Source organism: Neoarius graeffei, chromosome 14, assembly GCF_027579695.1.
Source record: "Neoarius graeffei isolate fNeoGra1 chromosome 14, fNeoGra1.pri, whole genome shotgun sequence".
NCBI lineage: Eukaryota > Metazoa > Chordata > Actinopteri > Siluriformes > Ariidae > Neoarius > Neoarius graeffei.
Window position 1 is genome coordinate 49,107,904 of NC_083582.1, and position 24,712 is coordinate 49,132,615.

The 24,712-nt window shown below is 41.2% G+C and overlaps 2 protein-coding genes across 2 annotated transcripts in view; both read right to left on the minus strand.

Annotated features, from left to right (window-relative positions):
- myo1d (myosin 1D) overlaps window positions 1-16,427 on the minus strand; it is a 150,963-nt gene extending 134,536 nt beyond the window's left edge. The window contains exon 1 of the mRNA XM_060939892.1: window positions 15,882-16,427. Coding sequence (XP_060795875.1) covers window positions 15,882-15,976 — 95 coding nt within the window. The 5' untranslated portion in view covers window positions 15,977-16,427. The remainder of the gene's footprint in view (window positions 1-15,881) is intronic.
- Window positions 16,428-19,547: 3,120 nt separating this feature from the next.
- LOC132897759 (uncharacterized) lies at window positions 19,548-22,413 on the minus strand. The gene is made up of 8 exons (XM_060938989.1): window positions 22,346-22,413; window positions 21,674-21,748; window positions 21,419-21,484; window positions 21,272-21,334; window positions 21,113-21,182; window positions 20,514-20,945; window positions 20,303-20,398; window positions 19,548-20,126 (listed from the first exon to the last, which is right to left on the minus strand). The coding sequence occupies exons 1-8, from the start codon at window positions 22,394-22,396 to the stop codon at window positions 19,723-19,725; spliced, it is 1,257 nt and encodes a 418-aa protein (XP_060794972.1). The 5' UTR covers window positions 22,397-22,413; the 3' UTR covers window positions 19,548-19,722.
- Between the last annotated feature and the right edge of the window lie 2,299 nt (window positions 22,414-24,712).

The following is a 24,712-nucleotide window of genomic DNA, read 5'->3' on the forward strand; positions in this document are numbered from 1 at the left end:
GGATAGATTATACCGAGTGACGCAGGACACTCAGACGAAAGAGCAAATCACACAGCTTTTAATTCCAAAGAGCCGCCAGGAATCGGTATTCCAGGCGGTTCACTTTAATCCCGTGACTGGACACCTAGGGCAGGACAAGACACTAGCCCGATTCTATTGGCCGGGGATTCGCGGCGATGTTCATAGGTGGTGTACGGCATGCCGCGAATGCCAGTTAGTAAATCCAGCGGCCATTCCAAAAGCGCCTTTGCGCCCTCTTCCACCGATCAAGACCCCGTTTGAGAGAATTGGGATGGATCTCGTCGGGCCATTAGATCGGTCAGCACGAGGGTACCGCTTTATATTAGTTCTGGTGGACTATGCAACGCGATACCTGGAAGCAGTGCCTCTGCGCAATATCTCAGCACGTAGTATTGCGGAGGCACTCTTCCGTGTTATCTCCCGAGTCAGAATCCCGAAAGAGATTCTAACCGATCAAGGCACTACATTTATGTCACGGACACTGCGCGAACTGTATGGGTTATTGGGGATTAAGCCGATCCGCACCAGTGTGTATCACCCACAAACGGACGGTTTAGTGGAACGGTTCAACCGCACCCTCAAAAATATCATTAAAAAATTCGTAAGTGAGGACGCACGTAATTGGGATAAGTGGCTCGAGCCCTTGTTGTTCTCAGTGCGAGAGGTCCCCCAGGCCTCCACGGGGTTCTCCCCGTTTTAATTATTATATGGGCGTAAGCCGCACGGCATTCTAGACGTGCTGCGGGAAAATTGGGAGGAGGGACCTTCACAAAGCAAGAACGAAATTCAATACGTTATGGACCTGCGCGCAAAACTCCACACACTCACCCACCTAACCCAGAAGAATTTGCAGCAGGCCCAGGAACGGCAAGCCCGCCTGTACAACAAGGGTACGTGCCTTAGGGAGTTCACCCAGGGAGATAAAGTACTCGTACTGTTGCCCACTTCGAGCTCCAAATTGATCGCCAAGTGGCAAGGTCCCTTTGAGGTCATACGGCGAGTCGGGGACATCGACTACGAGGTGAGGCGAACGGACAGGGATGGGGCGCTACAAATTTACCACCTCAATCTCCTTAAACTCTGGAAGGAGGAGGTCCCCGTGGCATTGGTGGTTCCGGAGAAGGCGGAGCTGGAGGTTCAAAAAGGGGCATTGACATCACATACCCCTCCGGTCCCCTGTGGAGACCACCTCTCCCCGACCCAGCTCATGGAGGTCGCCCAGTTGCAGACCGAGTTTTCGGATGTGTTCTCGCCCCTGCCCGTTGGTATCTGGCACTCCAACCCTTTAATTTCAAGTCCGGCCTGAGTCAGGCGGTGGGGGTATGTGGCAGTGGGGGCGTGGTCAAGCGCCGGTCTGTGACAGGAGGGCGGAGTCAGGGAAGGTAAGTGGCAGAATCACTACACCTGAGAGCAATTAACCTGTTTGTGTGTCTTCCCAGTGACCGCGCCCTATATAAGGAGGGAGAGCAGAGAGCAGGGGAGCTCTCCCGAACCAGACGGCTGATGTGTGTGCATGTGTGTTTGCGACTGAAAAGTGCAAATAAAGCGGATTGTCAACCTGAGCTCTGTCCTGCCGTCTTCTGTGCTCCGCCCATACATAAAAACTGCTACAATCCGATATTCCATTCAAAGCCAGCCAATATTATTTAAATATTCCACAAATGGCATATTAAAGCCACTGTAGGTTTAAAAAAAAAAAAAAAAATTATATATATATATATATATATATATATATATATATACACACACACACACACACACACAATATATGGTGAAAAGGGTAAATATTCGGGGGGGGGGATTTGCAAGATCTTTTTAAAAAGTTTTTAAAAACCTTTTTAAACGTTAAAAAAAAGTCACAAATTTACAAGAAAAACAGCCGAGAGTTATAGGAAATGTAGTCTTTACTCCCTGATTACACAATATAAAAGAATAAAAGCCTAAGAGAAAGTGAAATAATGTCACATTCTTGCCTGATGTACAATTTCTGCTGCTCAACAGTTCGGGGTCTCCTTTGTCATATTTTGCGCTTCATAATGCGCCAAATATGTTGAATGAGAGACAGGTCTGGACTACAGGCAGGCCAGTTTAGCACCCAAACTCTTACTACGGAACCATGTAGGTGTAATACGTGCAGATTGCAGTTTGGCATTGTCTTGCTGACATAAGCAACATACGCAAGGCCTTCCCAGATGTACAAACTACCCATGTCATGTGCACTAATGCCCCCATACCATCACAGATGCTGGCTTTTGAACTGTCTGCCGATAAGCCGGATTAGTCTCCTCTTTAGTCCAAAGCATGTGGTGTCCATGATTCCCAAAAAGAATTTAAAATTTTGATTCGTCAGACCACAGGACAGTTTTCCACCTCAGTCCATTATAAAAGAGCTCGGGCCTAGAGACTTTGTTTCTAGATATTGTTTATATATGGTTTTAACTTGCATTTGTGGACGCAGTAATGAACTGTTTTCAGAGACGATGGGTTTCTGAAGTGTTCCTGAGCCCATACAGTGATTTCCACTACAGACATGTGTCTGCTTTTAATGCAGTGTCCCCTGAGGACCTGAAGATCACAGGCATCCAATGTTGATTTTCAGCCTTGTCCCTTACATACAGAGATTCCTCTACATTCTCTGAATCTTTTAATGATATTATGTACCATAGATGATGTGATCACCAAATTCTTTGCAATTTTACATTGAGGAACGTTATTAAATTGTTGCACTGTTTTCCCACGCAGTCTTTCACAGAGCGGTGAATCCCTCCCCATCTTTACTTCTGAGAGACTCCGTCCCTCTGGGATGCTCTTTTTATACCCAATCATGTTACTGACCTGTTGCCAATTAACCAAACTTGGGTTTTTTTTAGCATTACACAACTTTTCCGTTCTTTTGTTGCCCCGTCCCAACTTGTTTGAAACGTGCTGCTGGCACTAAATTCAAAATGAGCAACCATTTAAAAAAAAAAAAGATCTCAGTTTCAACATTTAATATGTTGTCTTTGTACTATTTTCAATGAAATACAGGGTTTCTATGATTTGCAAATCATTGCATTCTATTTTTTTTAATTTCCATTTTATACAGTGTCCCAACATTTTGGGAAACAGGGTTGTACATTTCCCAGAATGCACTACAGCCAGGAAGCATGTGATTGGCGTCTCAGAAAATATTCAAGGTTTTTTCCCCCCCTCATAAGTTTATGACTTTCAATTCTTGGACTTTGAGTTTCCTGCAAATGTCTGACTTTATAATCTCAGAGAATATCCAGGGTTTTCCCTCATAAAATTACGACTTTTATCTAAAAAATTCTGAGCCATTTTTCTGAGCCTATCCCAGCTGACTACGGGCAAAAGGTGGGGTACACCCTGGACAAGTCGCCAGGTCATCACAGGGCTGACACATAGACACAGACAACCATTCACACTCACATTCACACCTACGGTCAATTTAGAGTCACCAGTTAACCTAACCTGCATGTCTTTGGACTGTGGGGGAAACCGGAGCACCCGGAGGAAACCCACGCGGACACGGGGAGAACATGCAAACTCTGCACAGAAAGGCCCTCATCAGTCACTGGGCTTGAACCCAGAACCTCCTTGCTGTGAAGCGACAGTGCTAACCACTACACCACCGTGCCGCCCCACAATTAATCATATCAGGTATAATAATCCAAACACATTATACATCAGTGCATTTTTACACACCTATCAGACTACAAACAATGATCTTTTATCAAACATATCAACAAGGTCAAAATCTTTCCCTTATCCACATTTACAGCTCAGATGCAAATCAATAATTAACTATCACCCAGCTTAGCACAGTGCATGATGGTTTTGACCTGATAATGATTTCTGAGACGATAAGAACCTCCGTTTTGTAGCCCGATTTATATAACGTTTAGGTGTCCTGTGTTAAGGATTAATGATAAGCAGTGTTACTGCCAGGGTTTGAAGTCTGTCGAGTTTTATTAAAATGACATACACATCCAATCTGAATTTCTAAATGATAAGTTATCAAAATTCTTATGTATACTTCAGAATATATCGTCTTTCATTAGGAAAAACAGCTCTACTTTAGATGAAATCCCTTTAAAAACATGCATGATGTGACAAATATCAAGCTTGTAGCAGAAAAACTATAACTTCAAACTAGTCCTTCAAGAATCTTAATTCTCTTGCACCATTTTAAGCAGCTTCGCTGCATAATCTTTAATTTGACCTTAGACAACTCTTTTTCTTGGCCTTTGAAAGTGAGCTCAGTACCAGCCTCCTACACCCATTTTCTGCCACCGGCCCTGTTTCTCTGACACATCTGGGAGTTGCATTAGCAGCACATCTGCCAGGGTAACACCCACTCGGTGCTAAACAGGCAGCTTTCTCACTACTGACAGCTGAGCAGAAAAAAAAAAAAAAATTCCACCACTGACCAGCCCAGACAAATCAATCTCAGTGGTCTGATGTGTCATATACCTTCCTGCTAGTCTAGAATCACTCAGTCAGGTTCACTCCTGTCCAAGTCCTCCAACTTGTCTCCTTTTCCGGCACACCGATGTAGACACATCGCAAAAGAGCAGCGGTTGGGTAAAACATAAAGGGTCTGCATGTAGAGAATGAGCCAAGAGAAGTGAAAAGGAGATCATCCTTTGAAGTGCAAATTACTCTTTTAAGGACCAACAGTAAAAGTACACATTTGAGTTGATGGCATGATCCACAAAGTTGAGGATTAAACCTTTATTAAATGCTGTATTGATAGTTCAGAAATTGTAGCCTGACGTAGCTCTGAGCCAACTATTTCAAATTTGTCACTTTGGCCAGCGCGTTCCTCCGTGGAGCTGAGATCAGAGCTGCTTTTGTTCTTCTGTCTGCCCGACAATGAGGAGAAAAGGGGCAGGTTTCAGGGATCTGGTTTCAGAACTGGGTAATAAAGTGACTCAAGGAGATCTGGTGGTAAGGCTTGGCCACGGGCCACCTTCTTTTTAGCACATTGGCATGATCCTGACTTGATGTCAGAGAGAGAGAGAGAGAGAGAGAGAGAGAGAGAGAGAGAGAGAGACCGAGAGAGAGGTGCTGATGGGACAATAGCCAACGAAAGAATAGGGGAAAAAAAAAGACAAAAAGATGAGGCCATCCAGCAAACTCAGACATTACTCAGCATGTTATTTCAAGAGAGCTCTAGGATTTTGATCAGGGTAAAATGAAAGCTGGGGAAAAGAAAAACAGAAAAGGCACGAGAGAGAGAGAGAGAGAGAATGAAAGACAGAAGGATACTGATTCATCCTGTACTGTAAATAAATAGCTAAGGAGTGAGTGTAGAGAAGCAAAGTCGTCTTAAAAGTTCTCTCGAAGTTTGAGTCACGCCCAGAACGAGTGCACTCAAACCTGGCTGTGAAACAACTTCAGCACTCAGCCAGCACAGCTCAGTATCAACAGGTAGACAGGCAGCCACTCCAGAATGATGTAACCACTTTCCACGTTAGCAGCATCTCCCATTTACGCATCATACTTCTCAATGCCCGATTCGCTAAATGAACTCCTGAACCAAATTAAAGGTTCACTTCTCAACATATAGTCAGATCAACCACAAGGCCTTAATATCCAGTTCAAATAACATGGGGAATAAAGGGCTAGAAAAAAATAGCCATGATCTTATACTGTCTCTGGTCCATGAATAGATTCTCTAAAAATGGAACTACCCAGGCTTTCTTTCATGAGACAATTTTAAAAAACAAAAAAAAGGTTCGATTACTTTATGTCCATCATGTGTCAGCATAATCACATACCATTCCTCGGTACACATCTGGAACAATTGAGAAACATCTCATCTCATCTTCTCTAGCCGCTTTATCCTGTTCTACAGGCAAGCTGGAGCCCATCCCAGCTGACTACAGGCGAAAGGCGGGGTACACCCTGGACAAGTCGCCAGGTCATCACAGGGCTGACACATAGACACAGACAACCATTCACACTCACATTCACACCTACGGTCAATTTAGAGTCACCAGTTAACCTAACCTGCATGTCTTTGGACTGTGGGGGAAACCGGAGCACCCGGAGGAAACCCACGCGGACACGGGGAGAACATGTAAACTCCGCACAGAAAGGCCCTCGCCGGCCACGGGGCTCGAACCCGGACCTTCTTGCTGTGAGGCGACAGCGCTAACCACTACACCACCGTACCGCCCCAATTGAGAAACATGAGAAAGAAAAACAGACGACACCAAAGGAGCGAGGAATTGGCTGCCAGTGCCACCCTAAAAATAGTGAGACCATAAACACAAAAGAACAAAGAATGAAAGAGAAAGGGAGAAAGAAAAGAGAGCATCCCAAACATTACTACTCATCTTACTACCCATCTGCTAAAGCTCATTGTCCACAAATAAGACATCTGTGTGTCTTAGATCTTATTTTGAGGGGAAATAAGGGCCAACATGCACAGTGCTGTTTATGTAAGGGCAGTAATGTGTTTCAGATTATTAGGGTTGTATGGAAATTCTTGTGGGGAGACTAACCCTTTTCATTGCTCGAGAGTGAGAGAAAGGGGTCTGTTTAAAAAAAAAAAAAGAAAAAAAAAATCAACCCCTGATCCAGTCTTTCAGGAAAAGAGAAATATTTTCATCATGACAGAATAGTCATGCTGCTTTTTTTAACTTGTAGAGTGTAGGAACTGTTTACAGTGAAATGCCAAAGAGTTACACATGGGAAAGTGATGGGGAAGAGAGGGAAGGTGGGGACAGAGAAATCAAAATCACAAGTGTGGGTGTTAATATCTGTAGTAGAACCATAGCAAAAAATGCCAACATACCTACATAATCATAGGTTTTGTGTGTTAAAATTTTATTCACCAAGCAAGTAACGTAATTTCAAATCTTTCTTTTAAAATGAAAATGCCCTGTTACCACAGGCAATTAAGAATTTGTGTGTGTGTGTGTGTGTGTGTGTGTGTGTGTATATATATATATATATATATATATATATATATATATATATATATATATATTTATTAGGGCTGTAACGATATGCGTATCGAAATCGCAATACGCAGAGCCACGATCCGTATCGCGATACAAGAAGGCAGAATCGCGGTACACCCTTTCAAACTTCTCCTCAGCCCAAAAACAGAGGCGCTTCCAAACTTCAATTTATGAATACTTTACTTTTTATTTAAATTACATTTTAAACTTACTTAAAATTACTTTTATTTTTTTATATCTATTAGTAAGTCGTTTTTTCGCCGACCTGCGACAATCTTCTGCGAGTCACGCAACGTCCACACTCGCCACTGGCAGAGCATTCATTTCTTTTAAGCGGTCGCCATTCTGGTTGCGACGCGGGGAGCGAATCTGTAAACAAGCAGCTCATTGGCTGGCTAGGTGTGCCACAAGCCAATCACAATCACTTGACCGGAAAGGCATGCAGTGTTGCCAGATTGGGCAGGTTTAGGTGCTTTTTGGCTGGTTTTGAAAACATTAGCAATATCTGGCAACACTGAGGCATGTCTGCTTGGGCGGAAGCCTTCTGCGGCAGTTACATTTTGACACACGAGCAATGTTTCACCATAAAAATTCCGTAATTTCCATCTGTTTTCCGCGATCACAGAAAATCATTGGCCCTATGAGAGTGAGACAGTGAGAGAGCCATCCCCCCCCAAAAAAAATCTTAACGGATTTACACGATTTGGAAAAATGACTTTTTCAGAACCGAAAAAACCAGAGCTTCCGGCTCAACAGTATTATTTTGAGAAATAAAACAAATCTTTGGATATACATTTGTTCATTTTTGCATACATATTACTCATTCTCTGCACTGGTCTGAATTATTTGTTATTAAATAGTTAATGTAAGTAAGTAAATGTTAATAAGTCAAATTTACTACTTTAAAAAAACATTTTTAAAAAAATCGTGGATGTATCGAATCGTGGGTCAAAAATCGCGATACGAATCGAATCGTGAGTTGGGTGTATCGTTACAGCCCTAGTATATGAGTGCTCTGAGAGCACAATATCCCCCGCTGGCAACTCTGCCATAACTCTGGTAAAATGTGACTGAATTGAACGAAACTGCAATATGCGCATTACTGACATAACAGAGAATCCTGTCAAGTTTCGTGAAATTCCTCCAAAAATTGTGAGAGGAGTTGATTTCAGAAGGTGAGTACCCTTCCCGGGACGGATGGACGGACATCGCCACGACAATCCCCCTTCAGGCCTTTCGGCCAGCGGGGGATAATTGCGCACGCGCACACACACGTGTTTTACTGGGAAATACGTCACTCGTATTTTTCATATGAGCTACATCTGGGACATCGAGATCAGCAACCACGACATAAATCTCTATACGTCACTCGTGAGGAAATCGATGAATTGTTTTGATAAATTTGGGTACTTTGTGAATGTGTCTATATAATAAAAAGAAAAAACAGAGATATGAAGTTTATCTTCTCGTGTCGTAAACGTCGCATTTTTCATACGAAATACATCACGGATCTGAGGGACATATTTAAATAATATTGGCTGCCTTTTTTTTGTCGTATATCAGATGTATTCCATTCAGCTAGCACGATTATTGAACTCATCTTCGATGCATACAATATCATGCTAGCGGAATGGAATACATCTGATATACCATGAAAAAAAGCCAACCGATATTATTATTATTCATACACGTTCGATGTAACAAATCTGGCAGCCATGTTTGTTTACAAATTGCCACAGTCACTCGCCAACGTGGAAGTTTTACGTGCAATAGGTATCTTATGACATTTTCAATTCGCTGCGACAGTTTACTGCAGGTGCTGCCGGCGAACAAAGAAATGCTTCCGCACATGCGCAGCAGAAAACTCTCATTGAATATTCGCTTCAGCTCCGACATGTGATGTCATGTCTTGACAACCATGCAATATCGTAAATCATATTCAACACTCATTCTCCATTGGGTAGAGTGGCGTAATACACGTAGGATAAGCGATATGCTCACAATATTGCATGCGATCAAACCAAATGAATGAAACTAGCTAGAAGGGAACAGAATACATGTTTTTATTCCATTGAAAAAAAAATGTCCTATATGTATAATAATTCCCATTATTTCACGCCGATGACGTCACTCTCAGTGTTTTCTCATTGACTGGACGCGTGTTGTCAAAATGGCGAATCAGTTCAAAATTAAAATTCTTTTGATCAACTTGCATATTTTTTTGTGAACTTGTCCATATAATATAAAGAACATTACACAGTGTCATGAAGATATTAAAAAGTTTTATACACACACACACACACACACACACCAGCACTGCACCGGACATCATGTTCTATCTGTCTGTTTTTATTAGCGAGAGGAACAAAGAGGGACGTATGGGAGATTTGGCCAAGGAAGAAGCTCTGACTATGGGCAAGCATGCCAGTGCTCCAGACTCTAGGGAGCAGATAGATCTCTGGGCCAAGGATCTTAATGTCGGAGCACAAGAGGTGAATCCCCCAGGCTTTCAGCAAAGTCTGTGGAAAATATTCCTTCCGTGCTGTTCTGTTCGCTTCAGATTTGTCTGTACAGATCACACTGTGTGCATTTTAACAGTAATTTATTCTCTTTTAAACGGCCATATTTTGCGTCACCATTCACACTCGTGCAGAAAGAAGAAAGAGAACCTTTGTGTCCGTCAAACCCAGTTCATTGCACCTGAGCTCTGAGGAGACTTTGATCCGTACGTCTGCTCTACAGAGACGGAATCAGGTTGCCATGTGTCACAGCTGGGATCCATGCAGCAAGAGTCTTGTTGCTGTTAAGGCAACAAGTGAATGGTTACGCCCCTGAAACGGGAGCGGCACAGTGCCTATTTGTCCTATGGTTTCATAGTTGCATAGAAATTAAATACATACGGTCTCTAGCAACCAGCTGATCAGGTTCTAGTGGCATTCTAGTCCTGAATGAGAACCACAATGACTGCTTGTGTTCATCTGATATACACTGAGATTCAACCTTTCGCTGCCTCAGACACCACATTCTCCATTAGTTATGGACAAAGGACTTTTAACAAGGATCAGGCACACAGGAACCAGATCAGATGGCAGACTGAAGTCATCGTCTTCTTTTTTCAGTGTGCTACACTGATGATTCTTCCAGTCCTGTTATAAACTACATGGGTGAGGGTGCCGAGACAAAAATGAGCTGTTAAATTTGTGCTAATCTTTAAAGATTAGCAGTTACGGTTTTATAAACAAAAATCGCCAATAAGCAATAGACTACAAAATTTCCAAATACCCTTGTATTCTTGGGACAAAGGATGTGGATCCATTGCTTTTAAAGGAACAGTCCACCGTACTTCCATAATGAAATATGCTCTTATCTGAATTGAGACGAGCTGCTCCGTACCTCTCTGAGCTTTGCGCGACCTCCCAGTCAGTCAGACGCAGTCAGACGCGCTGTCACTCCTGTTAGCAATGTAGCTAGGCTCAGCATGGCCAATGGTATTTTTTGGGGCTGTAGTGAGATGCGACCAAACTCTTCCACGTTTTTCCTGTTTACATAGGTTTATATGACCAGTGACATGAAACAAGTTCAGTTACACAAATTGAAACGTAGCGATTTTCTATGCTATGGAAAGTCTGCACTATAATGACAGGCGTACTAACACCTTCTGCGCGCTTCGGCAGCACATTGATACGGAGCTCAGATATCAATGCGCTGCCGAAGCGCGCAGAAGGTGTTAGTACGCCTGTCATTATAGTGCGGACTTTCCATAGCATAGAAAATCGCCACGTTTCAATTTGTGTAACTGAACTTGTTTCATATCACTGGTCATATAAACCTATGTAAACAGGAAAAACGCGGAAGAGTTTGGTCGCATCTAACTACAGCCCCAAAAAATACCATTGGCCATGCTGAGCCTAGCTACATTGCTAACAGGAGTGACAGCGCGTCTGACTGACTGGGAGGTCGCGCAAAGCTCGGAGAGGTACGGATCAGCTCGTCTCAATTCAGATAAGAGCATATTTCATTATGGAAATACGGTGGACTGTTCAATTAAAGTATCTACATTTGAACGGAAGAAGGGACGAATGTAATTTCTAACTTTGGTCCAGCAAACGTATAAACTAGATTTTAAAATTTGTATTATTATCAGTTTCGGTTTAACTTTGCTCGACCGGATGTGTGCGAGACAGAGAGGTAGCAGGGGAAGATCAAGTTGTACTGTTGACATGGTGTGGTGGTTATCAGCTATTTCATCTGTATTATCAGGGGCGCTGCCGGGAAAAATGCAGAAAATGTCCCAGGCAGCCCTCAGAATTGTTTTTGGAAAATGTGCACAAGTTTCCCAAGATCCTTGAGGCAGACAAAACACTGCCATATAAAGGCAGGCAATGAGGGCACATCAGTTGCACAGCGCTCAAGCAGTACCCAAGCAACATGTAAACAGCCTGGAGTTAAAATATAAAACATCACACCGTACTGTACGGACATTTGTTTAGCTTACGCATCACACTTCGTGGAGCGTAAGTGGTCTCTGACAGCTGAGTGGGGGATTCAGTCATGTGTTTATCTCCCCTAGAAGGAGGTTCTGTCATATAATGCTCCCCTTCCTTAATCCTAAGAAAAGGCTTTAATCCCAGCTGATATATATATTTAGTCTCTTGGTTTCTACGTGGCTGCTAAAAAGCATCATATATAATGTTTTCTCCTCAGCAATTTCTAAAGCCATAAATAAAAGTTAAGCCTTACAGCTTTTGCATACACTTTATAAGTCAAATTATTAAAAGTATCCCGTCATCGTTTTTCAGGCATCCCCCTGCTGTATCTATTGTACATGGAGCTGGGCAATTCCATGTAAATGTCAACCTCACCATGCAAAAATAAAGCAACATGTAATACATCAAAACCACTCCCAGAGATATCACCTAGGCCTGTATTTTACAGATGTGAATAAGTTGAACCAATTTGTCACATTTTGATCACCTAATGTGTCACGGTCAGTCTTTCTTTCTTATAATGTAAAACCCAAGCTAAAATCAACTTTGATCATGTACAATTCTATATTATTGCCACAAGCCACAGAAATGTATGCTAAAATCCACAAAACAATAGCCATCCTAAATATTATTTAAGAACTTTGATAGTTTTAGCTGATATTTAGAAAGTTTTTCAAAGGGTTATGGTGGTTAAATTGCTGATTTTCTAAACATATGCCATGTCTATTTCAGACGCGTCACATCCATAACGGAATTTCGTCACATCCATAACGCTGACTTTTCCTTCCGAAACTCTGCATGAAATACAAAATATTTTAAACAAAGATTTTTTAATATTCACCTTGGACCCCTCTATCAAATGGATATCTCCATTTCGACATTAGGTTTACAATTTCACAGAGTTTGATAAAAATGTACAGTCACCCAAGAAAAGTGATACTTTTTCTGTCACATCCATAACGCATCTTTTATTGGCATTTTCTGGCATGCCCTAGATGTACTATGGGAATTGTTCTTGTTCTATCACTTCTCCAGTATGGTACAGCCTTAAAATATGCAACACCTGTTTAAATACTGGGAGACAATAAAACATGCACTGGGTCATTTGTTGCCATTTTGAGTTCAAGTGTCACGTCCATAACGCTGGAATTGCTCAGCTCTAGACACGCAGATGTGGAGAGGTAGAAAGGAAGTAGCAGGAAGCATGCCTGGTCACACCCTCTGCAAATAACAAAGTGCACACACCATCTCCGGCTTGCACAAAATCAAAACACTCTCAGTCCAGGGCTCTGAAGTCGCTAGAAGAACAAGGACACGATATATCCCTGCTATCACAGCAATCAAACTTCCTAAAAGGCTCACAAAATGAATACTACAAAATAAAAAAATAAAAAAAATCCCATGATAGAGTTAATAATCGCTCATATGGCATCACTATCTTGCAGTGAGCTACAATGTAAATCAAGTGAACAAGTAGAAACTAATTAACATGTACATGCGTCATTATGAGTACTGTAATAAAACTGCTGAGCTTTGTTATTGTAAGGTTAACAGAGAGATTGAAGGTAGGAGGACAAGTTCCATGATTCACCCCCTCCAACCCAAACACTGCACCCAGCCTAAACAGGTACAATCTGTGGTTAATGCAATCATTCTGCAGGATGTATAGAAAAACATAAAGACAGTAGGTTTCGAAAAGAATGCCTTAAAACCTCTGTAACTGAGGCTGTGCATGACGGGCAAATTTACTGTGTACAACACAATGCTGAAAATATTGACTTAAGAGTTTTGTGCTCAGTTGCTGGTTTTGTAAATAGGTTATTACGGTGATAAAATTTCAAGTTAAAAGTGGTTACAGAATACAAACTTGGTAGAATCGATGTTTGACCATCTATTAATAGCACGGATACATCGGACATTTTCACTTTTCTCTAAAAATCTTGGACAATCTTCCACTGATCCAGTGAATGTGATCAACTCCACTTGTTTGAATACAGGTATCGTGTAGATATCTAATAGTTAAAGGGACTTGATTTGTAGAGCAAAACTTATTTAGTCTTGAAACAAGTTCATTCACCTAGACTTACGGTGCTCAGCGTAAACGAGTGCACCCTCTTTGAAAAGTAACATTTTAAACAATATCTCAATGAACACAAACAATTTCCAAAATGTTGACAAGACAAAGTTTAATATAACATCTGTTTAACTTATAACGTGAAAGTAAGGTTAATAATATAACTTAGATTACACATTTTTTTCAGTTTTACTCAAATTAGGGTGGTGCAAAAATGAGTACACCGCACAACAAAAACTACTACGTCTAGTACTTTGTATGGCCTCCATGATTTTTAATGACAGCACCAAGTCTTCTAGGCATGGAATGAACAAGTTGGCGACATTTTGCAACATCAATCTTTTTCCATTCTTCAACAACGACCTCTTTTAGTGACTGGATGCTGGATGGAGAGTGTTGCTCAACTTGTCTCTTCAGAATTCCCCGTAGGTGTTCGATTGGGTTCAGATCAGGAGACATACTTGGCCACTGAATCACCTTCACCCTGTTCTTCTTCAGAAATCCAACAGTGACCTTAGATGTGTGTTTAGTCATGTTGGAAAAGTGTACAACGACCAAGAGCACGGAGTGATGGTAGCATCTTCTCCTTCAGTATAGAGCAATACATCTGTGAATTCATGACGTCATCAATGAAATGCAGCTCCCCGACACCAGCAGCACTCATGCAGCCCCACATAAAGACACTGCCACCACCATGTTTCACTGTAGGCACCATGCATTTTTCTTTGTATTCCTCACCTTTGCGACGCCATACAGTTTTGAAGCCATCAGTTCCAAAAACATTTATCTTGGTCCATCACTCCAGAGTACAGAGTCCCAGTAGTCTTCATCTTTGTCAGCATGGGCCCTGGCAAACTCTAGGCGGGCTTTTTTGTGCCTGGGCTTTAGGAGAGGCTTCTTTCGTGGACGGCATCCATGCATGCCATTCCTCTGCAGTGTACGCCGTATTGTGTCACAGGAAATAGTCACCCCAGTTTGGCTTTCTACTTCTTTAGAGAACTGCAGTGAACTTGCATGCCGATTTTCTTCAACCCTTCTCATCAGAAGACGTTCCTGTCGAGGTGTTAACTTCCGTGGACGACCTGGACGTCTCTGTGAGATGGTTGCAGTTCCATCTTTCTTAAATTTCTGTACCACTTTTGCTACAGTATTCTGACTGATAAGTAAAGCTTTGCTGATCTTCTTGTAGCCTTCACCTTTGTGGTGTAAAGAAATTATTTTCTTTGGGGAATTCTGAAGAGACAAGTTGAGCATTACTCTCCATCCAGTCACTAAAAGAGGTCATTGTTGAAGAATGGAAAAAGATTGATGTTGCAAAATGTCGCCAACTTGTTCATTCCATGCTGTCATTAAAAATCATGGAGGCCGTACAAAGTACTAGATGTAGTAGTTTTTGTTGAGGGGTGTGCTCATTTTTGCACCACCCTAATTTGAGTAAAACTAAAAAAAATGTGTAATCCAAGTTATATTATTAACCTTACTTTCACGTTACAAGTTAAACAGATGTTATATTAAACTTTGTCTTGTCGACATTTTGGAAATTGTTTGTGTTCATCGAGATATTGTTTAAAATGTTACTCTTCAAAGAGGGTGCACTCATTTACGCCGAGCACTGTACTACTACTAGACGTTTTGATGACTTGAAGTGACACGACAGTTCACAAACCAATCGAAGAGATCTCTCTCATGTATAGATTTATTTACTTGCGTGATGACTGAAAATGAAATTATCTTCAACTTATCAGACATAAGGTTTCGTACCACGTTATCAATCCCAGCTGTAGAGACACTGGTACAGCCGTCTCTTTGTAGGACACTAAATTACATACTTTTTAAACCATGGTTTCATACTGGGCTTCTGTACACAAGTTATTCTTTGTTACATCTTGTGTTTTATCTAGACCTTGAGCCTGTAATAAAGTTATGACTGATTGGATGTAAATGGGGCATTAATACAGCTTTTGATGGGATGTTATTGTGGTTTAAGTGCTTAATGTTAACCTACAGTCATATCTATAGATAGCTGCTCTATGTATGGATGTGGTAGAGGCATAAAAACATAGTGAGCTTTTTTGCAGGCAAGTGAATCAGAAATATGTAAACATAAAGAGCAAACTGAATGAATCAACTGACAGCCAGAAAACAAACGCTTTACCGAGAGAGAGAGAGAGAGAGAGAGAGAGAGATTACCTAATTAATTATTTCTAAAACAGGGTGAAAACTGGTTCTCATGGTTGAGTGTTTCGAAGATCAACATGAAGGTAAAGAATGACACGGGCGGTGTGGAGGAACAGTGCAGTGAAGGTGAACCACTGCTCTGCTTACCTGAGCTTAAGGTTGGCCAGAAACTCTTCCAAAGACACATTATCCAGAAGAACAAAATCCGCCTTTCCAAACTCCAAACTTTCGTGTTCGGCCATAATGCGCTTTGTTTTTATAAAAACAAAACAAAACAAAAAAACCCACAACAACTCTTCAGCAACAAACTTCAGCCAAATCGGTGGAGCCGCTGAACACAGCACAGCACAGTGAACGCAGCTTAGAAAAGTGACAAGGCGACGGAAGTTAAATTATAATTTATTATCCGTTAGCAAGTTTATAACTGAAATTCATTTACTTTTCACACCTTTTCTTACAATTAAAAGAAGAAAACAAATTGCTTTGGTTATTTCCTGTTTCCCGAAGTCCAGCGTAAACCGCGGTTTGTCTTTAGATCATTTTGGGCGGCTTGTTGCTGTTGTATTGTGTTTGTGTTGCCCCTGTTAAAGTGAATGCGGCTCCATGTCTCTCTCTCTCTCTCTGTCTGTGTGTGTGTGTGTGAAACTCCTTCAGTTCTCTCACGCATACATACACACACACACACTCTCTCTGAACCGATCACTGTAAGAGCTGCTGCTGCTGCTCCTCCTCTTCAAGGGCCAGAACTCAACCTCTCTGTGTGTGTGTGTATGTATGTATGTATATACACACACGCTACATACTGAGGACCAGAATACAGTTTATTAACCAGCAGAGTTTGGATATTTTTGGAAAGTGAGGACATTTTGGTGGGTCCTCACCAGTGCCGTATTAAGCCAATGCGGTGCCCCTGGGCACTATACCTCAAGTGCCCCCCCACCCTGCGCGCACGCGTTCAGTAACCTCCTGCACACACAAACCTTGCCCTTTGCTGTCAAAAATAGTAGCATATACATAAACAATAGTACACATAAACAAGGTCATTCTTCCTCATTGAAAATTTATTAAGTAGGCTACATCAGCCCATCAAATTCACTGAAAACAACCAACGATATGCATGTAGGCATACTGAAATGTCTTATTCAAAAATGAGCAGCATATATTTGTATGTCTCAAGGGGATCCTCGTCGTCGCCGACCCCTCGGCTAACACTGGCTGTGGTTGTAGCATCTCCCCGGCTAGTGCTAGCAGCGCCATCTCCCTCACTAGCATCGCTGATTTCACTAGCTTCGGCTTCAGCGCTGGTAGTGACAGCAGTTGTCGATGTTTTTATTTAAAAAAAAAAACCGATCTAACACTGGAACATTTTTAATTGCAGCTACACGCCTGGAGTCTTTCTCTTTTTTTAATTTTCTCTTCGCACAACCACTCAATTGATGTCTGTCCATTTTTCATTTCTACCGCGGTTTAAAAAAAATGATACATTGGACTGGCTTAACTGACAGGTTGAGGAAAGGGGGGTTAATGGTCACATAGGCCACTCTTGCTCAGAATTATGATTATTGTTGTTGTTCTTATGAAATTAGTGTTCATAATGAATTATATATGACTATTTAACAATGTCAAGTGTATAACCATTTTAAGTGTACAAACATTCACGAAAAATATTTTTAAAGTTTCTGTCATGTGGTGCCCCCCCACTGGCTGTGAGTGGTTGGTGCCTCTGGGCACTGTGCCGCAGGCCCATATAGTTAATCCGGCCTTGGTCCTCCTCACTTCTCCAGAGGACTGTTTGAAGGTTAAGACTTAGTTTTAGGCTTCAGGTTAGAATGAGGATAAGGGTTGGGGTTAGGCCTTTAGTTGTGATGGTAAAAAGCTATGGGATGTATTATGTAAATAAGCGTCCCCACAAAGATAAGTGTGTGTACACACACACTTGTACTTGCTACATACTGAGGACCAGAATACAGTTTATTAACCAGCAGAGTTTGGATATTTTTGGAAAGTGAGGACATTTTGGTGGGTCCTCACTTCTCCAAAGGACTGTTTGAGGGTTAAGACTCAGTTTTAGGCTTCAGGTTAGAATCAGGTTTAGGTTAAGATGAGGATAAGGGTTGGGGTTAGGCCTTTAGTTGTGATGGTAAGAAGCTGTGGGATGTATGATGTAAATGAGTGTCCCCACAAAGATAAAAGTGTGTGTGTGTGTGTGTGTGTGTGTGTGTGTGTGTGTGTGTATATACACACACTTGCTACATACCGAGGACCAGAATACATTCTTTTTTTTTTACCAGCAGAGTTTGGATATTTTTGGAAAGTGAGGACATTTTGGTGGGTCCTCACTTCTCCAAAGGACTGTTTGAGGGTTAAGACTTAGTTTTGGGCTTCAGGTTAGAATCAGGTTTAGTTCAAGATGAGGATAAGGGTTGGGGTTAGGCCTTTAGTTGTGATGGTAAGAAGCTGTGGGATGTATGATGTAAATGAGTTTTATCTTTGTGGGGACACTCATTTACATCATACATCCCATAGCTTCTTACCATCACAACTAAAGGCCTAACCCTAACCCTTATCCTCATCTTAACCTAAACCTCATTCTAACCTGAAGCCCAAAACCTATCCCTCAAACAGTCCTTTGGAGAAGTGAGGACCCACCAAAATGTTCTCACTTTCCAAAAATATCCAAACTCTGCTGGTAAAAAAAAAAAGAATGTATTCTGGTCCTCGGTATGTAGCAAGTGTGTATATACACACACACACACACACACACACACACACACACACACACTTATCTTTGTGGGGACAGTGTGTGTGTGTGTGTATGTATATACACACACTTGCTACATACCGAGGACCAGAATACATTCTTTTTTTTTTACCAGCAGAGTTTGGATATTTTTGGAAAGTGAGGACATTTTTGTGGGTCCTCACTTCTCCAAAGGACTGTTTGAGGGTTAAGACTTAGTTTTGGGCTTCAGGTTAGAATGAGGTTTAGGTTAAGATGAGGATAAAAGGGTTGGGGTTAGGCCTTTAGTTGTGGTGGTAAAAAGCTATGGGATGTATGATGTAAATGAGTGTCCCCACAAAGATAAAAGTACAAATGTGTGTGTGTGTGTGTGTGTGTGTGTGTGTGTGTGTGTGTGTGTGTGTGTGTGTGTGTTTGGCCTTGGCTCTGGATTCAGAGGTGGGTGAATCACCAAAATAATCCGAGGATTAATCACAGGATTTTAGCCATCTAAGGCAGTCATGTTGTGTTTGGTTGAAACAGAAAGCATGTTCTCGCTGTCCTTCAAAACCTTTTTAGCTGATAGGGAAGTGCAAAGGTCATTCACTTGGTGGAGTTGGCATTGGCATTATCTGAGTAAACCCAAAATTATAGGGAATTTTATTCCCCCCGTTCCCCCTTTACGGAGTGTTGATTTGCACCAGTAAGAATAGTCAGTGGCAGCTATTTGGATATTTACACCCAAATTAGCTACATTGTAGGGTTAGGGTGGAAATAACATTGTTGACTACAGACACCTGGGTGCTTGTCTTGTCTCTGGGTAATGCTATACACACCCCACTATGTTCATAACAAGGAATCACAATCATGCAATGACCATGCAACCAGCTAACTCTACACAATATTAGTCAAGAAAAAGAGAAAGTAAAATGCAGGCGTTTATTTTTCAGCCGTGAATGGCACAGGAGAAAGTAATTCATTAATATCAAGAATGAGTTATAAAAGAAATTAGACAGGGACAAGAATAAAATGAAGCAAAACAATCAGGCATGCCAATATTCAAACACAAGTGAAAGGTTGAAAAAAAAAATGACACACACACACATGCACCAATTACTCCCAGTAGAAATTACACGTCATTTCTTAGGCCCCATCGAACAGCTGGGTATTAAGATAACTTACATGGACTAGAAATAGCTTCACAATCTTCATTATAAAACATTAAAGATGAACATTTTCAGGTGGTAGCTAAATCTATTATCTATTCTTTCATCTTTTTACTAAAAGTAGTGAACCTCCAAATACAATGGTGCTGGATGCAGAGTTAGCCCAGGAATTGCCACAGTTATGGGTCACATATACTAAGGCACCTTTACGCAGAGTGGTCATGTATGTTGAAAGATTTCCTACTGTGTTTGAGATGCTGATATGAGTGTGAGACACAGCAACCCAATAGCCATTCACGACGAGCCACAGGTCAGTCTTAAGCCCACGCCTCCCTGTCTGAGTGGAGAAGAAGAACTGATAGATGCCTGTGACTGGAGCCGTAAACACCCCCGTGCGTCTGTTGAAGGCCCTGCCCACATTCACATACACCTTCCTGTACTGGATTCGGTTCACTTTGCCAGACAGCGAGCCAGGGTAGGCAGCGAAGAAGTGCACTTTGGCTTTCACTGGAAAAGAAAGAAAAATGTTGCAGTGATGGTACAATAAAGATATCCGTATCTGTGTATGAATATCTCACTGATCTATGTGTCCAGAATTAAGTTTGTCTTTATCTTTCTTGAATTTATGTGTTAGAATTAAGCTCGATTTTAATGTGTAAAGTGGAGAAAATATCTATACTTGCCTCTTCTTTTTACTTTCTTACAAAACCATTTGATCTTGTCTTTGCTGGTACAAATTTCATTTTTCTTACATTTCCCACAGATAAGAGTGTTAATATCTGAAACAAGTTTTACACAAAATGTTTGAACACAATAATGAATTTGGTTTCTGCAATGTTTAATAACATTTAGAAAAATATGTCTGAATTGAGGAAATGACATTTGAGCGTTCACCTGCACAGTAGGCCAGATGACAGGTTGGTGGCTGAACAAACCTGTAGACATAGTAATTCCCCCTGCATGCTTTAACTCGGATGGGAGGGGACTTGAAGGCGCAGCAATTATTGCTCCAATGGCCACAAATTTTGCGTGTGACAATGCCATCACGTTTGCGTGGGTGGCCACCTACTAACCACAACGGGGCGTGTGTGCCACATCTTTCTGTCTTCACACACCGCTCAGGCATTTGGATGGTTCTACCCCTGTAGAACAGACGATACCAGCCGTTCCACTTCACTCTGCGATCACAGTAAACATTCTTAGTGCTGTAGTTGGTGGCTCTCCAGTCCTGTTGGAGCGACTTGTAATTCATACAGGGGTCAAAGCCTTCATCAGTGTCACCATTCTCCTCGTCTTGGCGAAAGGAGAACAGCATAGAGGTGCTGCCTGGCCAAGACAGTAGGGAAGAAAGCCATCAGATAATATTCACTGATCCATGGAATTTATCATCATTTTGTATATTTTAATATCATGTCTCCTTGGAAACCAGACACTGACAATAAAATAGCCAGATGTATTTTTTATGTATTCTAAGAGATTAAAAATAGACTGACCTTTGTCCAGGGAAGTCATATTCACCTCATTATCTGTGTATGCTTGCGTTTGTGTGCAATGCATCACTGCCTACATGAATAAATACTTTGATTCAAATCCATCATTTTTATCAGTAAGTTTACACCATGAAGTTAGACTGAATTTCATACTGCTTTTACCTGCGTCATGTCTTCTTGTTTCTTTTTCATCAAACTTTGGTCATATCGCAGGGCTTCTATTTCCTGAAAATTCAGAGGATTTTATTGTAGAGTCTATGGGATGATGTGTTAGTTGTTGCCAGAAAATGTTGCATGGTTTTGCTCTACCTTATACATTAAAGCGAGTTGTTCCTGAAGAGCATGGTCTTCCTTACTCCATGTGTTTAATGCATACTAAAACACAATGTTAGTGCAATTATTCAAAGCTAATCATTACTTTACAGTAAGTAAGTCTGAATAGTATTCTAGAGCAATGTACAAAAGAAATACTATTGAACTAGCCATAGTAGTAATACAATTAAAAAAAAAATCTAAATAAATATATCTCTAAAAAAAGAATTTTGATATTTAATTTGTGCTTACTGATCCTTCAGTTTGAACTGTACTGGCCGCCCAGACCAAGAGCACTGACAGCATCTGAATGCCTGAGGCACCCATCTGCATGTAGTAAATTCTTAAATAAGTAACAGTTTTGATATCACATATAAACCAATGTAAACACAACATTAATAAAGAGGTCAGAATGACAAGGCCAGTAAAAAGCATCTGGATGCCAAATATTGACTTTATTCCATGTATTACTGTTTACTGTTCTTTATAGTCTCTTTTAATGTAGAAACATTTAATTTCATTACTTTTAAATGCACCTTTGCTCTGCAGCATTTCTTTGCATTTGCCTAAGACTTTTGCACAGTACTGTATATATAATATACCAATAAAGCAAGATTGTTAACAATTCTAAAAATGAAAATGGAATTCAATCATCTTCTCCTTATTATTATTATTATTAATAATAATAATAATAATAATAATGATGATGATGATGATAAATGGTTTGAGAAGCAGCTTTGGGACCAAAAATTCTCCGGTTAAATTCTCTGGACCAACAGGAATGGCTGAAGTGCCCTTGAGCAAGGCACCTAACCTCCAACTGCTCCCCAGGCTGCTCTGGGTATGTTGTACGTCGCTCTGTATAAGAGCGTCTGCTAAATGCCTGTAATGTAATGTAATAATCATAGACAGCTGGTTTCTTACCTTTTCATGCAAGGAGAGATCACTGACAAGTGGAAACCAGAAACACTGCATGCTGACTTTATATTCAATACTAGACCAAGGCAAGCTGCAGCAGACATTAAAAAGGAAGTGAGTTTTTCACACCAGGTTTTTTTTTTTTTTTGTATTACACTTCATGTGGAAGATGCTAACGTGCACACAAAAACTTGTAATAGTCAGACACTGTTGTCCGACACACACACACACACACACACACACACACACACACACACACACACACACACACTTCTTCTTCTTCTTCTGGCTCCTCCTAATTAGGGGTCGCCACAGCGGATCTTTCGTCTCCATTACTCCCTGTCTTCCGCATCCTTCTCTACCACACCTGCCACTTTCATGTCCTCTCTCACCACATCCATGTATCTCCTCTTTGGCCTTCCTCGTTTTCGTGTGCCTGGCAGCTCCATCCTCAACATTCTCCTTCCCACATGCTCTGCATCTCTTCTCAGGATGTGCCCGTACCATCTCAGTCTCATCTCTCTTAGCTTCATTCCCAAGCTCTCCACATGTGCTGTCCCTCTGATGTACTCGTTCCTTATCCTGTCTAACCTTGTCACTCCCATCGCAAACCTTAATATCCTCAACTCCGCCACCTCCAACTTTGCCTCCTGTCTCTTCGTTAAGGGTACTGTCTCCAATCCATACATCACAGCTGGTCTACACACACACACACACACACACACACACACACACACACACACACACACACACAGTGGTGCTTAAAAGTTTGTAAACCTTTTAGAATTTTCTATATTTCTGCATAAATATGACCTAAAACATCATCAAATTTTCACACAAGTCCTTAAAGTAGATAAAGAGAACCCAGTGAAACAAACGAGACAAAAATATTATACTTAGTCATTTATTTATTGAGGAAAATGATCCTTGCTGCACAAGGGGGTCACACCAGATACTGAAAGCAAAGGTTCACATACTTTTGCCACTCACAGATATGTAATATTGGATCATTTTCCTCAATAAATAAATGACCAAGTAGAATATTTTTGTCTCATTTGTTTAACTGGGTTCTCTTTATCTACTTTTAGGACTTGTGTGAAAATTTGATGATGTTTTAGGTCATATTTATGCAGAAATATAGAAAATTCTAAAGGGTTCACAAACTTTTAAGCACTACTGTGTGTATATATATATATATATATATATATATATATATATATATATATATATATATATATACACAACCCCGATTCCAAAAAAGTTGGGACAAAGTACAAATTGTAAATAAAAACGGAATGCAATGATGTGGAAGTTTGAAAATTCCATATTTTATTCAGAATAGAACATAGATGACATATCAAATGTTTAAACTGAGAAAATGTATCATTTAAAGAGAAAAATTAGGTGATTTTGAATTTCATGACAACAACACATCTCAAAAAAGTTGGGACAAGGCCATGTTTACCACTGTGAGACATCCCCTTTTCTCTTTACAACAGTCTGTAAACGTCTGGGGACTGAGGAGACAAGTTGCTCAAGTTTAGGGATAGGAATGTTAACCCATTCTTGTCTAATGTAGGATTCTAGTCGCTCAACTGTCTTGGGTCTTTTTTGTCGTATCTTCCGTTTTATGATGCGCCAAATGTTTTCTATGGGTGAAAGATCTGGACTGCAGGCTGGCCAGTTCAGTACCCGGACCCTTCTTCTACACAGCCATGATGCTGTAATTGATGCAGTATGTGGTTTGGCATTGTCATGTTGGAAAATGCAAGGTCTTCCCTGAAAGAGACGTCGTCTGGATGGGAGCATATGTTGCTCTAGAACCTGGATATACCTTTCAGCATTGATGGTGTCTTTCCAGATGTGTAAGCTGCCCATGCCACACGCACTAATGCAACCCCATACCATCAGAGATGCAGGCTTCTGAACCGAGTGCTGATAACAACTTGGGTCGTCCTTCTCCTCTTTAGTCTGAACGACACGGCGTCCCTGATTTCCATAAAGAACTTCAAATTTTGATTCGTCTGACCACAGAACAGTTTTCCACTTTGCCACAGTCCATTTTAAATGAGCCTTGGCCCAGAGAAGACGTCTGCGCTTCTGGATCATGTTTAGATACGGCTTCTTCTTTGAACTATAGAGTTTTAGCTGGCAACGGCGGATGGCACGGTGAATTGTGTTCACAGATAATGTTCTCTGCAAATATTCCTGAGCCCATTTTGTGATTTCCAATACAGAAGCATGCCTGTACCGGTATGTGATGCAGTGCCGTCTAAGGGCCCGAAGATCACGGGCACCCAGTATGGTTTTCCGGCCTTGACCCTTACGCACAGAGATTCTTCCAGATTCTCTGAATCTTTTGATGATATTATG

Coding starts and splice junctions, on each gene's coding strand:
- LOC132897759 (XM_060938989.1), bottom strand. CDS start 22,396: ATGCAGTGTTTCTGGTTTCCACTTGTCAGTGATCTCTCCTTGCATGAA. Junction 21,485..21,673: donor CAGTTCAAACTGAAGGATCA/GTAAGCACAAAT, acceptor ATTGTGTTTTAG/TATGCATTAAACACATGGAG. Junction 20,946..21,112: donor TATGACTTCCCTGGACAAAG/GTCAGTCTATTT, acceptor TGTCTTGGCCAG/GCAGCACCTCTATGCTGTTC.